This window comes from Squalius cephalus, assembly GCF_949319135.1.
Source record: "Squalius cephalus genome assembly, chromosome: 11".
Classification (NCBI taxonomy): domain Eukaryota; kingdom Metazoa; phylum Chordata; class Actinopteri; order Cypriniformes; family Leuciscidae; genus Squalius; species Squalius cephalus.
This window is the reverse complement of record NC_137132.1, coordinates 24,446,492-24,469,621: the sequence shown is the minus strand read 5'-3', so window position 1 is coordinate 24,469,621 and position 23,130 is coordinate 24,446,492. Positions and strand designations below refer to the sequence as shown.

The following is a 23,130-nucleotide window of genomic DNA, read 5'->3' as shown; positions in this document are numbered from 1 at the left end:
AGAGGGGGAGCTGGACTTCATGCTTCACCCATGAGTCTGCAGCGAGCAGCCGCTCAGATTTTGCATTCGTTTTGGCCCTTTTTCACATTTCCGGGAATTCGTCATAGTTGGTTAAACTTCTATAGTGGAAAACGGAAGATGACAGCAAATACCATTTTTGTATCTCCATTTACTCCAATAGCAAAAGAAAAAATCCATGATCAAACAACAACTTCCCAAAAATGATGTTAAATTTGCTGTCACTCCCTTAGCCGTTGCATTTGAAACACTCACACAGCAGCGTACATTTTTTATTCTATTTTGTATGATAATGCGAGGTGTTATAAATATATTAAATTAAATATAATGGAAATATGAAAAACTTAATTTGCTATGTTGATAACTCTGGAAACACGTCATCACAGTGCAGAAACTTCAATGTAATTTAAATAATTAAATAAAAAAAGAGAAAAAAATGTCACTGCTTTAATTATATGAAACTGTGTTCTAAGTGATTTTCTTTCTCAATGGGAGCATGGGAAAAGAATGTGTTAATGTGCGTGTGTGTGTGTGTGTGTGTGTGTGTGTGTGTGTGTGTGTGTGTGTGTGTGTGTGTGTGTTTCCTCTGCGTTTTCACATGGTGCTTGAAATAGAAACAGCAATCAAAGACCTGCCGTGCCCCATCACCTATGACCTTTGAACCCTGACCTTAAATCTAACACTCATTTTGATGTGTTGTGCATCAAAGTAGTCACACAAACATACATATGCATGCACAAACTCACAAAACAATTTCATTGATGGATTCTCACTAATAAAACCCCAAACACGGCTGCGTTTCGATGTGTGTCTCAGTGTAATGCAGTGAGCAAGCGTCCCTCTTTCAGTGGTAAAACAACAAGTGTCGTCCTGTTTACTGGACGTATGAACACACAGCAGACATGAGCTAGTGTGTTTGTGTGTGGTCGCTTAGCTTGGGATGATGTAATGCCCAGTACAGACAGAACAGCAGGACTCATTACACAGTCTGACGCCGCGTGGAGACGGGCTACAACTGACCTACATACACACACACGCTCTTACATAACGCACACCGCTTCAGAGCATCCGACGGGTGTGTGTATGGGTGACAGTAACAGAAAGTCCAACAACACATCATTTATGTGTGTCTGTGAAGGGGTGTCTGTGTTTTCTAATATCTGTAATTCAGCACATGAATCACAGGGCTTTTGAGGACAAATGTATGAAGACGTTTATGGAGAGGAACATGAGAAAAGCTCAGAATGTTCGCAGAAGATACTTCATGTTGAACAAGAAAGTGTAGAGAGAGTAAATGTTTGATATCTCACTTTTTTCTCACTTCCCACACTTAGATTAAAAGTAGAATTGCTGAAGTCCCCTGCTTTAGATCTCCTGAGAGAAAGTGTCTTCACTGGAAAAAATGATTAGTTGAATTTAATCAATTTTTTTATGCTAAGTGGTTGCACACAATTGATTTTAGCTACATTTAAACAAATGCATTAAGTTGAACTAAAATTGAATAAGTTCAACTTAATGCATTAGTTTAAATGTAGCTAAAATCAATTGTGTGCAACCACTTACCATACATTTTTTTTATTAAATTCAACGAATCAAAAAGTCAAAGAGAAAATAAACATAAAATACTGATAACCATAACACTAATGGTCTTTTTATTGGCCAATTTTTATTTTTTTTTATTTTTGAGCAATATTAGTGTTTTTTCAGTATTGTTCAATAATGGAGTTTTGTTCATGTATTTGTCAACATTATGGTATTTAAAAGTATTCATATTAGTCACAATTAGTGTTTTTTGATGATCATATTGGTCAATATTTGTGTTTTTTTATGCATTGGTCTGTTTATAAACATTTGGTATTGGTCAATATTTGTGTGTTTTGTATTATTAATTTTATCATGTATCATTGTAGCAATACATTTTAGTGTTTTTTTTCCCCCAGTTTTGTTCAATATTAGTGTTTTTTTAATTAATGTATTAATCCTTTTTTTATTATGGGTCAGTATTAGTGTTTTTAAATTATCATAGTGATCATTATTTGTGTTTTTTTATTATTATTATTATATCCGTCAGTTTTAGTGTTTGTTTTTTAAAATTGGCATTTGTTCAATATTAGAAAATATTTTTATGTTTTTTATTATATATTGATCCATTTTTTAATAATTGGTATTGGTCAATATTTCTGTGTTTTATATTTTAATCATTGTATAAATTAATATTGGTGTTTATTTATTTTAATTCATGTATTTTTCTATATTAGTACTTTTTAAAATGATTGGTATTAGTCAATATTAGTGTTTTTAAATTATCATATATTGATCAATATATATATTTTTTTACGTTATATAGGTAGATTTTTGTGCTTTTAAAATAATATTAGTGAATATTATTGTTTTATGATTGGTCAATATTAATGTGTTAAAATTAAGTGTTTTTTATTCATGGTATTATGGTCAATATTAATTTTTAGAATCATCATATTGATTAATATGAATGTTTTTTCATCAGTTTTACAGTTTTTTTTTTTTTTTTTTTTTTTGTCAATATAATTTTGAGTTTTTATCATAGGTATCGATTAATATTTTTGATTAATATTATTGTACTGGTCAATATGTGTGTGTGTGTGTGTGTGTGTGTGTGTGTGTGTGTGTGTGTGTGTGTGTGTGTGTGTGTGTGTGTGTGTGTGGGATCTGGAAGTGTTTGACGAGTTTCCTCATCACGGCCAACAGCGTCTTTTATAGGGAGTCAGTTTCATGTTTTGGAAGTCGGTGTGTGCGTGCATGTGCGTGTGGATGTGGTAGGGCTGACCCCATTGTCCCGTATGACCCCACTGATGTGAGTGTGTGTGGACAGGGCGGAGGGGTGCCCTTCCTGGAGTGAACTCTCTGTGGTCATTACTTCCACCCATAACCCTGGACAAGTGGCACTGACAGCCTAACAGATCAAAGCGCAGGCAGACCATTCAGTGTGTGTGTGTGTGTGTGTGTGTGTGTGTGTGTGTGTGCGCATGTGTGTGTGTGTGTGTGTGTGTGTGTGTGTGTGTGTGTGTGGTGTGCATGGGGGGGCCAGCTTTGTCTACTAAAATGTGATGTCGAGGCAGGGAGCTCGCCAGCAGATGACAGAGAGGACTCACAAAAGACTGAGTCCTCTGGCTGGCAACACTGAGTGTTTTTGTTTTGAATTGTCTGTGTTTATGAGCGAGAGAAAGACTTGTTTGTGTGGAAGTAAAATCTTTAGTGTTTCTCTCTGTCGTTTTACTCGTGCACACATCCTCACTGACTTTTGTCCAAAGTTAATGTGTTTTATAGAGGCTCACGTTATGAGCTGCAGTGGGTTAAAAAGTATTTGGACACTTAAGACACTTGATGATCTTCTCAGAACTAACTAGCTTTTCTGAGACATTTGTGCACATTTTGAATGGATTTAGTTTAGTCTAAATTTACTTAAGCAAGCTGAAATAACGTTTTAAGGATTAGAAGATTAGTATAAATCATTATAATAAATATAAAATTAATCTAATAAATAATAAAAAATGAATTGGTATTTAAAAAAAAAAAAAAAATAAAGAATTGAAAAATGTGGAAATTAAATAAATGTGGATATTAATTAAAATATATATGAATAAAAACAATATATTATTAATTAATTGTATAAATAAAAACATTTTCAGGCACAAATGCCAGACATGCATCACTGAAAATTGTACAAATACAGCAGCCGCACACTCTAACATGCATCACTTAACATGGAGATGAATGTTGGAAAATAGCACAATAATATGAACAATAAAATATTTGATGTATTTTTTTAAATATGCAATGTGTTTTGTGTATTATTTAAAAAACTGCACTCATTAATTTAATAAGGTGACAATGCAACTCCGTTGTTTTATGAAAAGTTTTATGTCAACAAATCTGCCAATTGAATGAGAATATTATGAAGGACTGGTGATGAAAAATGATTGAAAAATAAATATATATTATATAAAAAAAAAAATCAGTTTGACTACAATGGCATTCAATTAAGACATTTAAGGACTCTTAAGTCACTTAAAATATATGAATTTAGTTCCAAACCAAACTGCATTCACTTTTAACCAACTGGTCCCAGGTCAGTTTTACTGGATGTTTTAAGTCTAAACTAACTTTGAAATGTAGCCTTTTTATGGTTACAATGAGATATTTTTATTAATTATAATTAATATAAATTATATATATATATATATATATATATATATATATATATATATATATATATATATATATATATATATATATATAAAATATATAAAATAAAAAATAGAAAATAAAAAACAATAAATAAATATTATGAATAATAAATAGAACTTATTAAATAGACAATATAAAATATAAACTATTTAAAATAACACAAACAAAAATCATAAATTAAATATAAAATTATAAGTAAAAATGTGGATATTAGTGAGAGTGAATAGTATAACAATATAATCATAATAATTATACTAAATAGATAATATTATATTAGACTTTTCAGAGTAGTAAAAGTGTCATAAAACACCTGTATTTCTCTGAAAAGTCTAAATATGATCTTATTGCATCTGACATTTGCTATACAGATGTTTACATATTTTTATCGAAGAACAAAAAGCAGGTTATTTTGTATCCATCACACAGCACCGATCTCGTCTTCATGTGTCTCTGCTGTATTCTTCTCTCAGTGAATGAGCCGTGTCTTTGTTCTAGCCTCACTCTGGAGACTGTTTCAGGAGTCTGAGGCTCATTTGGAGGCCCTGTGTTTTAGGGAGATGGCATGTCTTCTCCTGTGTCCTTTGTGTGGCGCTCTGAGGTTCGAGGGGAAGACAAACACATAAATGCATCCACACACACTCGCAGGGGTGGTAGCGAGGTGATCTCATGGGGGTGGAATGATTATCTTTGCCTCTATTTGGGCTGATAAATGCCTGGATTAGTCCTCCGGGTGGGTGTGTGTGAGTGTGTGGGGCGGGAATGGGGGGTCAGTGAGTTCAGGGGTAGAACTGAAGTTTTCAGCTCTACCCCCTCAGACGGTCCCTTGCCTCACGTTGCCCTCACGTTTTTTTTTTGGGTTGTTGTTGGGGACTTGGGAAGGGGGTATGAACACTGAAGTAAAAAATGGAGAAAGTGATGAATGAAAGAGAGATGAATAATAGAAGAAAGGGATGGAGGCAGGCATGCTGTGAACAGATAAAGAAGGGTCAGAGAAGAAAAAGAAAAAGAAGAGAGAATGAGAGAGAGAGGTAACATATGGAAGAACGCATGAATAGGTTCTCTGGTGGAGGTGTAAGCGAAGGAATGCCCTTATAAAGTAAATAACAGGCTTTTGCCCTGGGGTAGCGGCCGTCACACACACTTGCATGCGTTTGATAGGACAGCGCACACTCTTTCTGCACTTACAGTGGAAACACTTGGTCTATGGAGGGAAATAAACGTGTGCTGTTAAAGTGCATGCTGGTATGTGATCGCTGACAGGATATTTTCCATGTAACCTACACCTGGGATGCTGGTGGTCATATCTGACAGCAACAGACTGCACGCACGAACCGAACGCTCACTCACACAGGCGCAATGTGGCGATATCTAGGCTATCCTCTAATGTTTGAGAGTGATGCTGATTGATAAAGTACACTGCCATCTTGTGTTCCATTCGTGCAGTGTCACGTCCCAAAACAATTATCCAATGCTTTGAGTTTAATACTACAGATTATACAGAAAATCACAGTTACGAAAGGCACTTAAAATGGAAGTAAACAGGTACGAGCACTTTGATGGTTTAAAAGCAAAATAGCAAATCTGCATTAGCCTGACATTGTTTCGTGGTGTACAAACCTGTGTAAAACATATAATTGATATAGCCAGCTTATAAATTATATAAAATATATAAATTAGTTTTCATTTAGGCCTAAAACATTTATAATAGGGCCTAAACTACATTTTTTCCACATCGCCCGCTAAGATTAAGAGAAGGCCAACAGCCACCGCCAGCCGTAGTCCGGCCCGTAGCATACCATACTGAATGTTAATTGTGGCTGTATTGAACTTTCCTTTGGACGCTGGTTGGAAATATCGTCCGATCCTTTGCCTCCATTGTTCAGTGGTGATCCCCATAATACCGGAAGTCTAGTATTAGCCTACTACTGTTTTGGGCGATCTGGGTAGATTTGCATTATCCACTACCTATATAAAAAGGTGCATAATCATAAAATTAGTGTCCATGCCTAATTACCGGTATCCAAGAACATGTTATAATATGCTCTTTCAGTTGGATGAAGTAGGTAGAAAAACATGGGTTACCTGCATTCGAGTTCTATTGTATCTCAATAGTTTCTCTAGTGCTTGGGAGGCCCAAAGTGTAGGTGATACAAGAATATTTACATCTATTCTGAATCAACGATTAAGAGAAAGAGCACAGAATGCATGGTACACATCAGTCTTAGATAATAAGAAGTTGAATATATATTCACAATGCAAATCAATGGTGGTACAGGAGAGCTACATTGCATCTGTATATAACATACAGTTGTTACGATCTTTGTTGTTATTCAGATGCTCTGGACACTGTTTGGCTATTGAAACGGGTAGATGGAGTAATACACCAATGACAGAAAGAATTTGTAGTTATTGTAAACTAACTAATATCTCTGCGATTGAAGATGAGAAGCATTTTTTGTATGACTGTTCTTTGTATATGGATCTGCGTAAGAAATATCTGAGTGATCTCACACTTGTTGGTGATGTTTGTGTTGATGTGTCACAGGTTTGTGAGTCAAAGCATGCATGGAGATTAGCATTGTACATATATCATGGAATGAAAAAAAGAGCATCTGTCATGCTATTGTAACGATGGAACTATGGGCCGAGAGGCCATGTATTCCTGAAATAAACTAAACTAAACTAAAAAAAAAAAAAAAATAATAATAATAATACATTTTCTGGGTTACTGACATAAAGTTGGGCTAAACAATCAGGCAACTAATTTAATGTGATGCTAATCAGGCAAATAATTTAATGTGATGCTAATCAGGCTAATCGTTAGCTATATGGCAAGCTAGCAGGCTAACTATCCTACTTCATAAAGAAATATGTTTAATATATGTTGCTTAAATTCCTATGGTAACAGTTTATAACAATGTTTCCTTTGTTAACATTAGTTATTAACTAACTACAGCATGTCCATTGTTTGCTCATATTAGTTCACAGTGCATTAACTAATGTTAACAAATACAAATTTGATTTTATTAATGTATTAGTTAATGTTGAAATCAACATTTGCCCAGACAATATATAATGAATATATTGCCCAGACAAGGTTAGTTTAGTCTACCACACACTTTTGTTGTTAACATGTACATTTAAAATTTTGGAGCTATAATGTTCAAAACATGTTGTTGTGTAGGCCCATTTCCTTCTGGGTTTTCTAAAGCACAATTATGTAGAGAACTATAGAGACAAATTGGTTCTTACAATGATTCTCCTGTGGCATCAGGTTAGAGATCCCTTGTGGATTCTAATTTGAACCTTTTATTGTTTGTTGATATTGATATTATATTCATTGTCTTCATTTATTTGCAAAGGTTCAGTGTTAGAATGTCATGAAGTTGGGCTAAATATAGATTTAACCCAAAAAGAACTTTAGGGTGGAGCAGATCAAGTCATGGTTTTCATTAAAAAAAAAAAATGTCATGGGTGCCATGGGAGTGTGATGTTATTATTTACTGTAACATACAGATGATTTTATTTTCTTTTTTAAATAAGTTACACATACTTAGGCTAATACTTTTACCCAGCAGGGACGCATTAAACTTACCTAAAGTGACAGTAAAGACGTTTATAATTGTTACAAATATTTTCTATTTTAAATAAATGCTATTAAATAAAATAATCCTGGAAATAAATATCACAGTTACCACAAAATTATTAAGCAGCACAACTGTTTTCAACATTGATAATAATAATAAGAAATGTTTCTTAAGCAGCAAATCATCATATCATCATATAGAGTGATTTCTGAAGGATCATGTGACACTGAAGACTGGAGTAATGATGCTGAAAATCAAAATACACCTTTGTCATGTGTCAAATGTATTAAAGTTATTTAAAATGCTAATAATATTTCTCAATATTACTGTTTTTACTGTATTTTTGCTCAAATAAATGCAGACTTAGTCAGAGAGTTTGAAACCTGAATGACCACACATACGACAGCAATATGCAAAAACATATGTATTTATTTCTGTCATACTCTGTAAATAATTCAAAAGAAAAACAGTGATACAATAAGCCTACTCTTTTCGTTTGTACTCTTTTTTTTGACATTCTAAAATAAAAATACTAGAAAAGGTAAAGACTGCAACACTCTGAGTGCAAAAGAGACACACACACACACACACACACACACTTGGACACCACTGTGCTTATGTTACACTCCCATAGTGCAACAAACGCGTCCACTGATTAAACTAGAGAATATTTACACACTGCAAAAACTCAAAACTGCAGAAACAGATCGTGTGTGAATGAGTGTTTGTGTGTCAACCACTATTTGAACTCCTCTGATATGAAAAGTTATCTTATCATCGTTATGAAGTATACACTGATTCATTTTCTGATTTTTTTTCTCTCCAACATCTAGGAAACTAAATGTTTCGTATATAAGAAGATCCCTTTGCATGGGTAAAATATAAGTGCACTGGAAATTTACTGCAAACCACTCTGGAGGAACAATAATTGGCTCTTTCATTTTAGGTGGTAAAAGAACAAACTCTCAAAGTATGCCACGAAAACCCGTATTCTAAAACAATTTTGCATTAGAATCAGAATGCATTATAGAACTCCACTTGCATTACAAGTGTTCTAGAACCTATCTGGCTTCATTTCAGGTTCCATGAACGTGACTCCATAGGAACTCACTGTGCTGAGTGAGATCTCTAACTGTTCTAAACTCAACTGCAATACAAAGATCTAAATAGTTTCAGATTCCCCCAGAAACCTGAATATTTCCATTTTGGCTTTTAATCTTTATAGCATTTAGAAACTATAAAGATAAGATGGTTAGACTCACTATAGGCTAATACCATGATGCAATTCTGCTTTGTATGGCTGCATCCCAATGTGTATACTGTGCATCCTATAGTAGCCTATACGAGATTATAATTTGTGTGTCCCAAATCATAGTAAAATGATTTCAAAATGTACATCCATGAATATATTTTTTTTCTGGGAATATTGACCACAGTACCTTGACCATCATATGTTTTGCTGAATACTAGCATACTATTATTATTATTTAAAGACATGAATAACTGTAATGTGTTAATGTAGTGCACTCAGAAGTATACTTTCCCTTCTCCAGTAAAGTACATATTTGTAGCACACAGTATGCGAATTGGAATGCAGTGCATATGAAGAACACTAGGCTGTTACTGCCATCTACTGGTGACATGTGCTACTGCATCTGGGGGTCTGCAGAACTGAGCACCCCCTGTTTTTGGCTTTTTACCTTTCCCCCCTAACTACTACATTGTTGTGTATTTTCGTTGTGGTGACTTGTTAGTTATGTTAGTTAGTAGGGTTATTTACCTTCATTTGTAAACCTTTATGACATCATCCTACTGACATTTAAGCCCCTCCCTAAAGTATTTTTTTTAGTCACAGTGAACCCAGGTCTCCAAGGCAATGCTTTATACTTGGATGCCAGCTTTGTACATGTGTATGTGAGCATGTGCTGATACAATTTTTGAAAAGTGCCTGTATTTTATGTGCATTCGTACATGGTTTACAGTGTCTCTGCGTTGGTCTAATGTCAAGTGTGTGTTAAATAAGCAGGTTTAGATGTGTGATTGTGTGATGGGGATGGCAGTGAGGGGAGGGGCTTTAGAGATCCAGCCCCAACTTTAGGGGTGTGGCTTAACCACACCTCAGCATGACATCACAGTCCCGCCCACAGCAGTAAAAACAACAACAGAGCACAGTGTCTCAATGGCAACCACTGTACAGTAGAGTGTAAAACAGAGTTTGTGTTGTCATTTTTGTCACTCAAATCACTGACAGCTAAACCAGCCGATTGCTAAATGACACCAACACCTGCTCATTGGCTATTTCACATTATCATCATCATTTAATGATAAATTAACTCTTAAAAGGGCAAAGTCCCTCTCTCAAAGCCATCCTTATTCAATTTTCTAAATGCTCTAATATGTAAAAAGGATAGTTCACCTAAACATTTTAATTTACTCATCCTCGTCATTCAAAATGTGTTACTTTCCGTGTCACAAAAAATAGGATATTTAAAAAAACAGCTGTTTTTATTCATAAATTGAAAGTGATTGGGTTCAGAACAACACCGACCCCATTGATTATAATTGTTTGAAAACACAGACACACACACGAAAGACAATTTTCTAATAAACATCTTATATATATCTTCTTTTGTGTTTCAAGTCGTACCAGTTTAGAATGACCTGCGGGTGAGTAAATGATGATTCATATTTTGGTGAACTATCCCTTTAAGACTCAAAACATACTCTATGCAAGTACATGAATGCAATGATTGATTTCTCACATTTTTGTGTTCTGAAATATGTTACAATTAATAATGATAGAAGACATGCTTTATTCTAAGCATTGCCACAAGGGGCAGTGTTAGCGTAAACTGTTTACGAGTCTTCCTCTATAGTCAGTTATCTCTTTCAGGTCAAAATCAAATGCCATTATGGCGGAGCAACTTGGTGAAATAGTCTGTTTAGCAAGCTACTTGAATAATAACACATCTCATTTAATTACAAACATGTGAAAATAACACTATAGCGTGCTGTAGGGATGACATTTTTTAGGCCAACCCGGAAGTTAGCATCACACTGGTTCCCTTGACAAAAAGCCAATAGGATTTTTCCATTTACTAGCTGAAAATAAGGTCTGTGACCAAAAGTTTGATTCATACACGTTTTGATTTTCAAGATAATCTTCACAAATGAACACAACTTTTATGAATTTTAGTTTAGTTTGAATGATGAATGATGTTTAATGTAACTTTTGTTCATTTGTGAAGATTGTCTTGAAGATCAAAACATTTAAGAATCAAACTGCCTTTATCAAGACACTTAAAGCTTAAAAAATCATAATTGAGGTATTACTGATGTTTTAATATACTAGAATAAAATGAAAAGTATCTTGAGCCTGTGTTAACCGCAAACCCATTGAAAAATCCCATAGACTTTGGCATGATGGAACCGTAAGTTCAAATACACTTAACCCATTTCCAGGTTTTAGGACTCATTCCTACAGCACTCTATAGCTATCTTGAATACTAAGATTTGTTACTGCCACACTTAAGGAACCATGCGCTTACAATGCATTAGCAATGTTTCTGTTAGTATACTTGCATTTAATATGTTTTTTGATCTGATCTGATTCCAGAATCATCATTAAACATGCACAGAAAGGCATTTACTCTCCTGTCATTTCAAGACCGTGCTTGGCATCCTAGTGTTTAAGTGCTTATGATGACTAGTTCACATAAAGTCAAGTGTGCTTGAATGCACCGGCATGGCTGTTTGATTGCGTGGTAAAGCTATGGGTGAAGCCTGGATGCACAGCATCTGATCGGAGGAAATGACAGCCTGGTCTTTTCTTTCTGAGCCTTTTCAGTACGATATTGCCTCTTGCCTGCCCTTGACTCGTGTCACAATGATATATGAACGTGTAAACTGACAGTATGTCTGCATAGTGCTTCATAAAAGAACGGTGTCTGTATTTGAGATTTATTATCTGACATGCCAGCTAGAGGACCGGATTTTCATCATTCGATCCCTGATCATGCGCAAAGCGCCCACGCAAATTTCTCTACAATTTTTATTATGTGCATGACTGACATGTAGCTGTTAAGGTTGAACATTCAAGAAAGGAGTTGAACAGCACCAAATGTTAGGCCATAAAGCAGCTGATATTAGTGTGTGTTTGCGAGTTTACAGCGCTAACAATTGAAATACACCAGCTGACCTCGCAAAACAGAAAGTGCCCTCACAGTTTATCTGACCACACTCAATATCTGACAAACCGCCTTATAAAACAGCCCGATCCATATTTTTAATAACCCAGTTATCTCATAATCCAATCCGACTAACCAAACCCATCTATCTCAAAATCCAGACGATCGACTTCAAGTCCAACCCAGAAGCCATAAGAACAACTGCCTGACAACTCACAATCCCACATTTAAAGTACAGACACCAAAAATATATTATTTTCAAATAAACTCTCCATATGAAAAACAGACAATGAACAAAAGCGCCGTCCATGCCGTAAAACCAAATGCATAGGCGTCAAAAACAACAATGTTATTTCAATGGAATTACTGCACGTTTCACCATACATTATAGGTTATTTCCCCAGACACACAGATAAGTGGCAAATATAGAAACACCCCCCCAAAAAAAGGATAGAAAATAAATAGAAATACCATTTAGAAGAGGACAAATATCATCTCATGGGTTTTAAAGTGTACTATTTTCACTCTTAGATCTCATTTAGAGAGTTCCTCTTTATAAAACCGCTAATTATATTTAATATTAAGACAGTTATCTTCAATATAAAAATATCAAATATAAACAGCGATAGGAAACCAGGGAGATTTGAGGATCCTTCACTGTATATGTCACATAGTCCTACTTCCTGCTAGCTGTCAATCAATATTTGGACACGCCCCCTCAGTCTGTGCATCTCCATGGCTGTAGTTTGCTGGTCACTCTTTATATAGCAGTGTCCCAGAAGACAGTGGTTTGGGTGGAGTACGGAGGGGGCCCGTATTTTTTGCCCCCGTTGGTCTTCTTCCAGCTGGGCAGGATGGGCATGCTGTCCTGTTTGCACAGGGCTTTGTCTGAAGGTCTCTGTCTGGATTTGATCTCCTTGCACAGGTGACGTTTCTTCTCAATCATCTCCATCATGGTGCTGTCCCCACATGCCCAGGGCATTGGGGGCATCTAATGGGTGGCAAGGGTGAGACAATGTTGGTGCATGCAGAGCTGGCTTTGATTTTGTAGCCCTTCATATACATTTTTTTGTGAGAGTGAAGCCGTTAACAGCGTTCTTTAATAATAAATGAAGTGTTTAATAATTCATTTTCATTTAAAGTCAGAACAGTCAGAATGTATTGCCGTTCAGTTTCATTCTCTCGCACACACATACCACAATATCTTAATCGTGTACACGCATATTAAACTGCCCATGACATGCACCTGTACAAACACAGATTAAAACAATAAACACTTATAAAGGCAACACAAAATCTCACTAGCGCAACCACAGCTCTGTTTCAATACCTAGTGAGCTACACAGGCGGCTGCCTTCAGAGATAGCATTCTTAATTAATGGCCCTCTTTATGCTTTAGTTTGTTATAATGTTATTAAGCTAACAAAGTGATACTCTAATAAGTCAAGTTTGGAACCATGAAATCAAAGTTTTTTTTTTATTTAGTGATATTGATTGATGAAACAAAAATTCATGTGCCCTTGTAAACTTTAATCAAAATGATAACTAAAATGCATATGAATTGAGCGGTGACTCGATCGCTTAATATGATTTCATTTATGGTTTTATTCACATATAAACATTGAACAGCAAACATAAACAGAAGCTCAACCGAACCTGCTTGTAAATGCAAGATTGAACCTCATTGGTTCTTGCTGAAGCTCAAACGTGTTGCGTAACATGATAATGAACCTCATTGGTTCTTGCTGAACCTCAAACGTGCTGCGTAAAACGAGAATGAACCTCATTAGCCGCGTTTCCACTGTCGGGCCAGGGCCGGGCCGTGCTAGTGCGTGCCAGGGCCAGTCGCGTTTCCACTGTCACTTCCGGGGCTTGATCGGGGCTTGATCGGGGCTTGCTCAGGGCCAACGGCCAGGATTTCTGGCCCGTCGAATACCTTGGGCCAAAGCGGGCCAGCTCGGGCTAGAGGAGTGGTTACGAACAGAGGCGGAGTTTACCTGAGTCTGGAGACGGCAGCGCCGGATGAATTCTGTCAGCATTAAAGACTTTTAAAATAATTTAACTCGCGTTTGAATGCCTTCTGTTTGTGATGCAAAAGACTATGCGCGCTAACATTACCATAGTAAACATAGTAAACGCTTGAAGATACGCATAGTAAAAAAACAGTGAACGCTTGACGAAATCAGACCAATCATAAAGGCTATCATGTTTTTATTTTATCTGTCAGTAGCCTACGTCTCGTCTCTTTATACCGGACTATCATAAAATAAAGCAACTTTTTTTTTCGGGAGCTTCCTCTGTTTCTCTTACTGAAAATATCTGTATGGGAGTCGAGAGAGTGCTAAAGCTCCTCAGGTCGTATTTTTGGTGCCATATATTTGTAGAAATTATCATTCTTTCTAAATGTGATGTATTATGTCCTGTAACTACCAAATAAACAGAAACAGACGCGACTGAAGAAGTAAGTGTGTCCTCTTTCTTTTGTGAAATAGACCTAACGGTAATTTATTTCTGAGTGACTAATGTGCAGTTTTGACATAAATTAATTCATTATGATCAATGTATCACGTTTTATTGTAAACCTGTGGTAAAACATCGATGCCTGGGTTTTAAATATTCAAGTAAACAACAAAAATGCCAGCAAATGGCCGCTTTTATCATGTTTGTTTTCAACGCTGTTTCCAGTGATTTCTGATTAGTTTTCTGATAAAACTTCCATTTGTTGGTGAAATGATGGGTTAGTGTGACGTTGTTCCAGAGAGGCGTGTTACGGCGTGTTTTAGTGAAGCGCTCTGGAGCTTCTGGCCCGACAGTGGAAACGCAGGCCCGGTGCTATTAGCCCGGCACGGCCCGTTTAAAGCCCTGGCTCGCACTGGCCCGACAGTGGAAACGCGGCTATTGGTTCTTGCTGAAGCTCAAACATGCTGCGTAACACGAGAATGAACCTCATTGGTTCTTGCTGAAGCTCAAACGTGCTGCATAACACGAGAATGAACCTCATTGGTTCTTGCTGAAGCTCAAATGTGCTGCGTAACACGAGAATGAACCTCATTGGTTCTTGCTGAAGCTCAAACGTGCTGCGTAACACGAGAATGAACCTCATTGGTTCTTGCTGAAGCTCAAATGTGCTGCGTAACACGAGAATGAGCCTCATTGGTTCTTGCTGAAGCTCAAATGTGCTGCGTAACACGAGAATGAGCCTCATTGGTTCTTGCTGAAGCTCAAACGTGCTGCGTAACATGAGAATGAACCTCATTGGTTCTTGCTGAAGCTCAAATGTGCTGCGTAACACGAGAATGAGCCTCATTGGTTCTTGCTGAAGCTCAAACGTGCTGCGTAACACGAGAATGAACCTCATTGGTTCTTGCTGAAGCTCAAACGTGCTGCGTAACACAAGAATGAACCTCATTGGTTCTTGCTGAAGCTCAAATGTGCTGCGTAACACGAGAATGAACCTCATTGGTTCTTGCTCCGTTTACCACAACTGATGTGTACGTTGATGAATGTTTATATGTGAATAAAAGCCTAAATTAAATCTGTTCATCATATAAAGCGATCGTGTCTCTTCAGAAAATGTTGGACTAAATAAACAGTGAACTTTTTAAAGTGTCAAAGTGGTTGTTGCATAGCTTTCTATGGAGAGTACAAAGAGCTCTCAGATTTCATCAAAAATATCTTCATTTGTGCTCCGAAGATGAACAAAAGTCTTACGGGTTTGGAACGGCATGAGGGTGAGTAATTAATGAAGGAATTAAAATTTCTGGGTGAACTAACCCTTTAATAAACATAAATTACTGCTATTTAGAAATATTTTTTAAATAATAAAACTGACAAAAGCACATAACAAAATTCCTAAACCTTAAACCAAAATACTGTAAAAAAAATATGAGCTAATTCAAAATATTAATAAATACTATATTTGTATTTAAATAATACTAAAATATCACAGATTTGAGGTTATTTATAATGAGCATACATGCAATGCTGCCTTAAATTTTTGGCAAAACTAGGTTTAGGAGACAGCATAGTAAAGTTGCCATAATAAAATTAGGTATTGCTGACTAGGTTTTGTAACAGAGCATATACTTCAGGCATGCACACACACGTACACGCACACACGTACAGTACACACTTATACACATACAGCAAACACACACACATTTGTGCTTTTGAGGAAGGAAGTAGCAGATAGACACAGAAAGTACAGTGGACGCGGAAAAGTAGACAATTTTGACAAGGTTTTATTTAGATTTCTGCTTTGTTGGGGTTAGTTTTATCCCTCGATTTTGAGATTTATTTGGGTTAGTTCAATTACAGTCACTAACAATCAAACACACAACTGGGGAGTGAGAGTAGAACAGACATACTAAACATACTAAATGTGTTTTCTGTTATAATCGTATAGCTATACATTGCGTAATTAGTTTTTTATTGTAGTATATTACTGAATAGTTTTGTATTGTATATTACTGTATGCCTATAAAATAGTGTGTGTGTTCACAGTAGCTTTCATCAGTTGTGATATAAAGAACATGCCTTGGTGAGTCTGTGTAGTGAGTAGTGTAACTGACTCCCCAGTCTCTGTGAAAGTGATGTTGTACATAATACAGTGCAGCTCTAAAAACCTGGCCACACAGACAAACAGAAGAGAGCATACGACACGTGACACTGATATAAATGCCATGTCTAAGATACATATATACACACATCAAACAGCCTTTAACTGGGGGTGTTTTGAGGAAACTGTCAATCAAGCTCTCAATATTTCAATCAATTTGGTGAATAAGTCGTGATGATGTCTATGCTTTGGATTCGGGATCCTTGAGTTTTCTCCCATTTTACGGTATTAACAGCTTCTGTGTTTGATGTCTGTATATCTGAGGAAGCCAACCACAGCATCTGAAACATTGTGATTGAGACGACGCAGACTTGAGGAAGCTGCTGGTCGAGAGTAAAGCTGTCCGCCGGCGCTCTGAAGAGCTTCTCATTCAGATTCAGACTTTTTCTCAAGTGCTAAAACTGCCTGATATATAAAACCCTGATTGTGGATCTCTTGGCATAAGCTCACAGAGGACGAATTAAATGTGAGAGCCTCTTCAGAGCGCGATGGGAAGGCAGCCCCGATCTGGACCGGACACAAACAACACACACATTCGCATCTACGTAGACAGACGATGAACGCCGTGAGCCAAACGAAATGCACGGCAGCAGAAGCAGCAGACAGAACAGGATAAACACATAGCCGCGGGGTCAAAGGTCAAAGACATGAAGGTATTGCTGGGTAGATCGACAGACACGGAGACAGGAACCGAACTCCACACGCATGCGATCTCTCGCTCATTCTGAGGAATAAGGGGGTTGTACCTGGAACGGGGTCCCGCACTGGTGGGCGGAGGCATCGGGGGCGTGTCTTTGGGGCGTTCCCATAGGGGACGGGACTCCTGACGTGGATGCGGAGCGGCCAAGTTTACACCCAACTTTTGTTTCTAAAAAGGAAGAGAGTATGTTAAATGAGTGCCTAAAATCGGCATCCTTTTTTGTTTTTATCTGATTATCTGTCGCGTGGACAGGACGCACCCCCAAGCATGGTGGTCGGGCTGATGGAAGAGCGGCCAAGACGACTGGGCGTGGCTGTGGGCGTAGCTGATTGTCCTGTGGGCGTTTCCCAATCCTGTGATTTCGGAGAAGAGCTACGGAGGGCTCTGTCCTTACTGTCACTTCTGCCTTTACTTTCACCTGGAAGAGAGAAAAAGAGGTGGAGATTTCAGAATTCAGTAAAAGTCTATGTGCCTTGACATTTATGAGAATGATTGCGGTTTCATGAATAGGTGCTTTGTTTTGTACCAGTGCTGCAGTACACGCATATTACCGCTAGGTGGGCCAAAATAACTTGTGCTATTACTATTTTTGCAGTAAGTAGAATGTATACAGTGGAAAGTGTGCAGAATTTCTGCATGCAGAGCAAACTTGGTATACTCTCCCACAATGTAATGCACTTCCATATCCAATGTGATACACCTGAAATTATATTTAATAATTTTTTAAAATGTTCTTTTTTTATATTTTATTCGATCACAAAAATGTATATTAAATATATAATATATATAAAATTACTACATGATTTGCTATATCAAACATGAAAAGTTAAATTCCTGAAATAGTAATAGTTAAATAATTTAATTTTTAGTTAAATTCCTGAAATAAGATCTGTGGTGAACACAAGCTCAAGATATTTTCATGTTTTATATCTATGACATAAAATACATCAGTAATACTTACTTGAGACTTTATAAAGCTTTAACTTGTTTTGAAAAAACTATTGCTAATGGCTAATTGGGGCTACAGAGGTGGTCAGGGACATTAAACGTCATCACGGCGAACATGACGTCAAAGTCATGTGATCACAATGCAGTTTGTTTATAGACTACAATCCAATAATCCACAAGCAAATGGAAAAGCCAAGGGTACCAGGGTACTAACTTCTGGGCTGGCCTACATATGTCATCACTGCAGCACTCTATAGTTTATTATGAACATGCTAGTACGCTAGTATTCAATTCCGTTTACAAAGTTGCTTGTGTAATGAACATTTTTAGTATTCGATGAATATTGTAAATGAAGAGAAAATATGTTTTACACATTACACATGCTTAAACTTGACATCTCTTTATTTTGTCACTCTTTCATACAATCAATCCCTTTTTCTTTGTATTTTCCATTGCATTTCTTTCTTAATCTCTCTCTCCTCACAGGGGATCCATTAGCAGTCACATTCATCACGTCTTTCACTGGCTCTGAAGACATTAGGGAAATTGCTTTACTAACAGATGAAAGCTTTTCAATTATTTCAGCTGGCAAGAGTATCTGAATGCGTATCTGTATCGTCCATATAGATGTGTGCTTAGCTATATCGTCTGACACTTATGGGCGTATGAATTAAAGGTGACATCAGACTATGTCATCAGTGTGTGTGTGTGTGTGTGTTTAATGACTTAAGCCTTATGCTAATAAAAGTCATGAGCTACTTCAGTTTATTTCAGTTCATGCAGCATTGCAACTAGGGCTGCAAAATGTTCCATATAATACAGAATCTCTCAATTCAGATTTTTTCCCCCCTCATCAAGTTTATATTTCACGCTTCCGAGTTTATAACTCACAATTCTTACTCGCAATCTGACTTTATTTCTTGCAATTCTGAGATTTATAAATATCAACTTGTGATTGCAAGAAAAAATTGTGAGATAAAAAGTAGCAGTTATTTGTTTTTTCCATTTCTTTTTTTTTATAATTTTTTTTTTTTATGATTAAACCAGTTCCATTAAAAAAATACTAGAAACCAATTGACATTCTTTTAACAGTTCTCATACTTGCATTTTCCGTTACTGAATTTACAGCACGGAACAGTCCTGAACGAATGACTCTTATGAGCCGATTATTTTTATTGAATCAGAAACATACCGTACAATATAGTGAATAGTTTTTTTCATAAAAGAAACTGAGAGTGTCCCTGCTATCCTCTGACATTGGTATAGTTTTTTTTCCATTATGGACTCATATTGCTCCTCAAAAACCTTATTTACCATACTTTATCTCTCTTGAAACACACACACACACACACACACACACACACACACACACACACACACACACACACACACACACACACGCTCTGTTGTCTGGCCACGTCTGTTGAAATCCCATTAGTCTGTGGTGTCCTGCTCCATTAGTCTACATTTAATTAGTGTCCACTGTCATTAGCGTTGGGCGCTAATGCTAAGACTGCGACAAATTTATCATATTTACTTATTAACATGCACACGGTCAGTCCCTGGATATAGTCAGCTTAAACACTCATCTGTCCATATGTGTGTGTGAATGTGAGTCCATTAGCGGAGGGAATTTTAGGTGTGTGTTGGCAGGACTCTGTTCTTGTCAGTGTTCGCAGGGTCAGATTGTTCTACAAGGCTCCTCAGCTAACAGCAGCCAACATAGAAACATGTTCACCTCATCCAGTTAGAGTGAAATACCATGCCAAATACCTTTTGGCACTCAGAGGTAATGGACATAAACAACACCACTGAAACAAGGCTAAAAGGCAAAGCAGGAGAGAGCCAAACAAGAGACAGGTTGTAGTTTATCTCCAAGGTCCTGTTTAGGAATCTAAAGATCAGCAGCCGACTGCACCAAACCTCTTAGGTTAAGACACACTTTATCAATCATTTGTTTAGAATTACAACTAAGGTGCGTTTTTAGCTTAAGTCAAGTCACCTTTATTTATGTAGCCCTTTTTACAATATAGATTTTTTCAAAGGAGCTTTACAGTGATGGCAGGAAAATAATGCAGCAACGTTTGTTTCGGCTGTACAGCTAACTAAGTTAGCAACTTTGTTGGTTGCAATGCAATTTCCCATTGCCAACCAACTAAGTTGCTAACAGGTTAGCAACTATGGTTTTGGGAAACGCACCCCAGGTCAGTTCTTGTAAAATGGTGTCAAATGCAGGCAGATCAATAATATTGTTAAAGATTAAAAGATAACATCCATTAAATTTTTTTTAGAAAAAAAGGTCAGAAAATGTTTTAAATATAAAGAAAAAAATAAATAGATTCACCATTTCTGATGTGACAGCGAACTATAACACACATACGTGTTCTTTTGATGTGTTTATTAGAGGTTGAATTCATATCAAAATCTGCCAGACTTCCCATACTACTTCTGCATAGGATGTCTACTTCATAAATTGTATGAAAATTGTGGAAATATATGGTTCAGATCACTCAAACCACATATGGAAATGGAGGCGCCCGTATATGGGCAGTAATGGAGTCTGTTTGTCACCTAATGAAAAACTTTGGTACTGCGCCCAAACAAAATCTTACTGGAAGCTGGAACTGGAAGTTCTCTTCTGGCCAACGAACAAACAGCATATGATTATGATTCAGGCAGCATTACAGCTCAGAAGTCAGATTAGCTTTGATAAGGCATTTGTTGCAATTAGGACCAGAGGTGGGGAGAAACAGAAGACATAAAGTCACACTGTGAGATATAAAGTTCCAAAAGTGAGATAAAAAGTCCCATTGCAAGATATAAAGTCACATTATGAGATATAAAGTCGATATTACGAAAAGTCCCTTGTTTTTCCTTAGCAGTTAAACTGCCCAATGTTCTTCAGAAAAATCCTTCAGGTGCCAAAAGGTGCCAAAAGGTATTTGGCATGGTATTTCACTCTAACTGGATGAGGTGAACATGTTTCTATGTTGGCTGCTGTTAGCTGAGGAGCCTTGTAGAACAATCTGACCCTGCGAACACTGACAAGAACAGAGTCCTGCCAACACACACCTAAAATTCCCTCCGCTAAATGTAGACTAATGGAGCAGGTCCTGCAAAATCATCAGTTTTCCAGTATCTTTTGCATATTTGAATATATTTTTAATAGTTGTGTTTGTGTCCCTCAATTGTCCTCATTGTGTAAAGATGGATCTCAAAATCATACAGTCACTGATGGAAAGGGTTCAAATATGCAAAAGATGCTGGAAAACTGAAGAATTTTCGGGACCTGAAGGAATTTTCTGAAGAACATTGGGCTTAACTGCTCAGGACAAGCAAGGGACTCAAGAGCAACCATCACAAAACACAAAAACAGTCGTGGATCATCCAGGTAACGACACACACTATTAAGAATTGAGGGTACATAAACTTTTGAAAAGGCTCATTTTTTAGAAATTCTGCTATTTTTTGTCTTGTGGACTATATATAAACATCTTTTATGTAAAATACCTTATTCAGGACAGTATAATGATGTCATATAGAATATATGGAAGTGACAGAATCCATGATGCCATAGAGGCAGAATAGAAGGAATAGAAAAAAGTGATGTCTTAAAAGAGCTCTGAAACTGCCAGAATTAAATTTTCATAATGGAAACTATAATACTATGTATGTCAGTATTTTGTTGCACTGGAGCCAGTTTGTCGCTGTTTAATGGCACATTCTTGGAAGATCCTGATCAGAATTTCTTCTCAATCATATGGACTGTTTTCAGCCTGACTGCGAACCTGATCTGCCATTGTGGGCCCAATGTAAGCACTTCTATGCCTCTAAATTATGATAATGTATGCCAACCTCAGAGCTATAATGATGAGGAAATATATTAAATGCGTGGGATCATTATTAGTATATGCTAATGTAACCTTAGACTATGTGAAGTTACTCAGACACTTACATTTTAGAAACTATTAAGCTATTCATTGCTGCAGGGAAAGCACTATTGAATTTAAATACAGCTGCATACATTAAGACATAACAGTAGATTGCTGTCTTTTACGGCATATTTAGAGCTATTTATGGGCACTGTAGGGCATAATGAAAACAAACTCATATGACATTTAAATTAGACTGATCCTTAAGGCAGATGAATGCACAAACTCTATCGCGTGCCACTCGACACTGGCACAGGTTCAGACTCCGTATGCTTTTCTGGCGCCGAATGGTGTCATGCTGAGTTGTAGTAGAGTTCCCTAACAGGATTTGGACCAGGATAACTGGCCTGGACAGGAAGAGCTCTGTCTATGATTGTTTTATCTCTAAATGGGTATTTCTGAAAATGCCAATCACAGCCCAAGCGTGAAGTTTAAGACTGACTCGGCAGCTTTTGATATGAGATCTGTAGATTTGAAGAAAGAAGGCCTATTCAATCAATGGATAATATTTTTCTTTACAAACCTGGGTTTTCAGGGTTTTTTAAATTAAAATAAATAGCTGGCTCCTGAAAATATCTCTAAATCAGATTAAAAACAGATAATAAATATTTATTTTAAAGAAATTTCATTCAGCAAGAACACTTTAGATTGTTTATAATGTTATTTCTAGTTAAATGCTGTTCTTTTCAACTCTTTATCATCCAAGAATCCTAAAAAAATGTATCATGGTTTCAGCAAAAATAATAAGAGATGTTTTTTGAGCACTAATCGCATGATTTCTGAAGGATCATGTGACACTGAAGACTGGAGTAATGATGCTGAAAATTCAGCTTCACCATCACAGGAATACATTATATTTGAAAATATATTAAAATAGAAAACACTTCTTTTAAGTTGTAATATTTCACAATAT

The 23,130-nt window shown here is 36.6% G+C and overlaps 1 protein-coding gene across 2 annotated transcripts in view; it reads right to left on the bottom strand.

Moving 5' to 3' along the window:
* Positions 1–8,249: 8,249 nt before the first annotated feature.
* The window catches only part of nyap2a (neuronal tyrosine-phosphorylated phosphoinositide-3-kinase adaptor 2a), a 44,563-nt gene continuing 29,682 nt past the window's right edge, over positions 8,250–23,130 (bottom strand). For both annotated transcript variants that reach the window (XM_079885001.1, XM_079885000.1), the window contains 3 exons: positions 17,597–17,755; positions 17,384–17,505; positions 8,250–13,010 (listed from right to left, as the gene is read on the bottom strand). In XM_079885001.1, the coding sequence (XP_079741127.1) occupies positions 12,780–13,010; positions 17,384–17,505; positions 17,597–17,755 (512 nt within the window). In that variant the 3' untranslated portion in view covers positions 8,250–12,779. The remainder of the gene's footprint in view (positions 13,011–17,383; positions 17,506–17,596; positions 17,756–23,130) is intronic.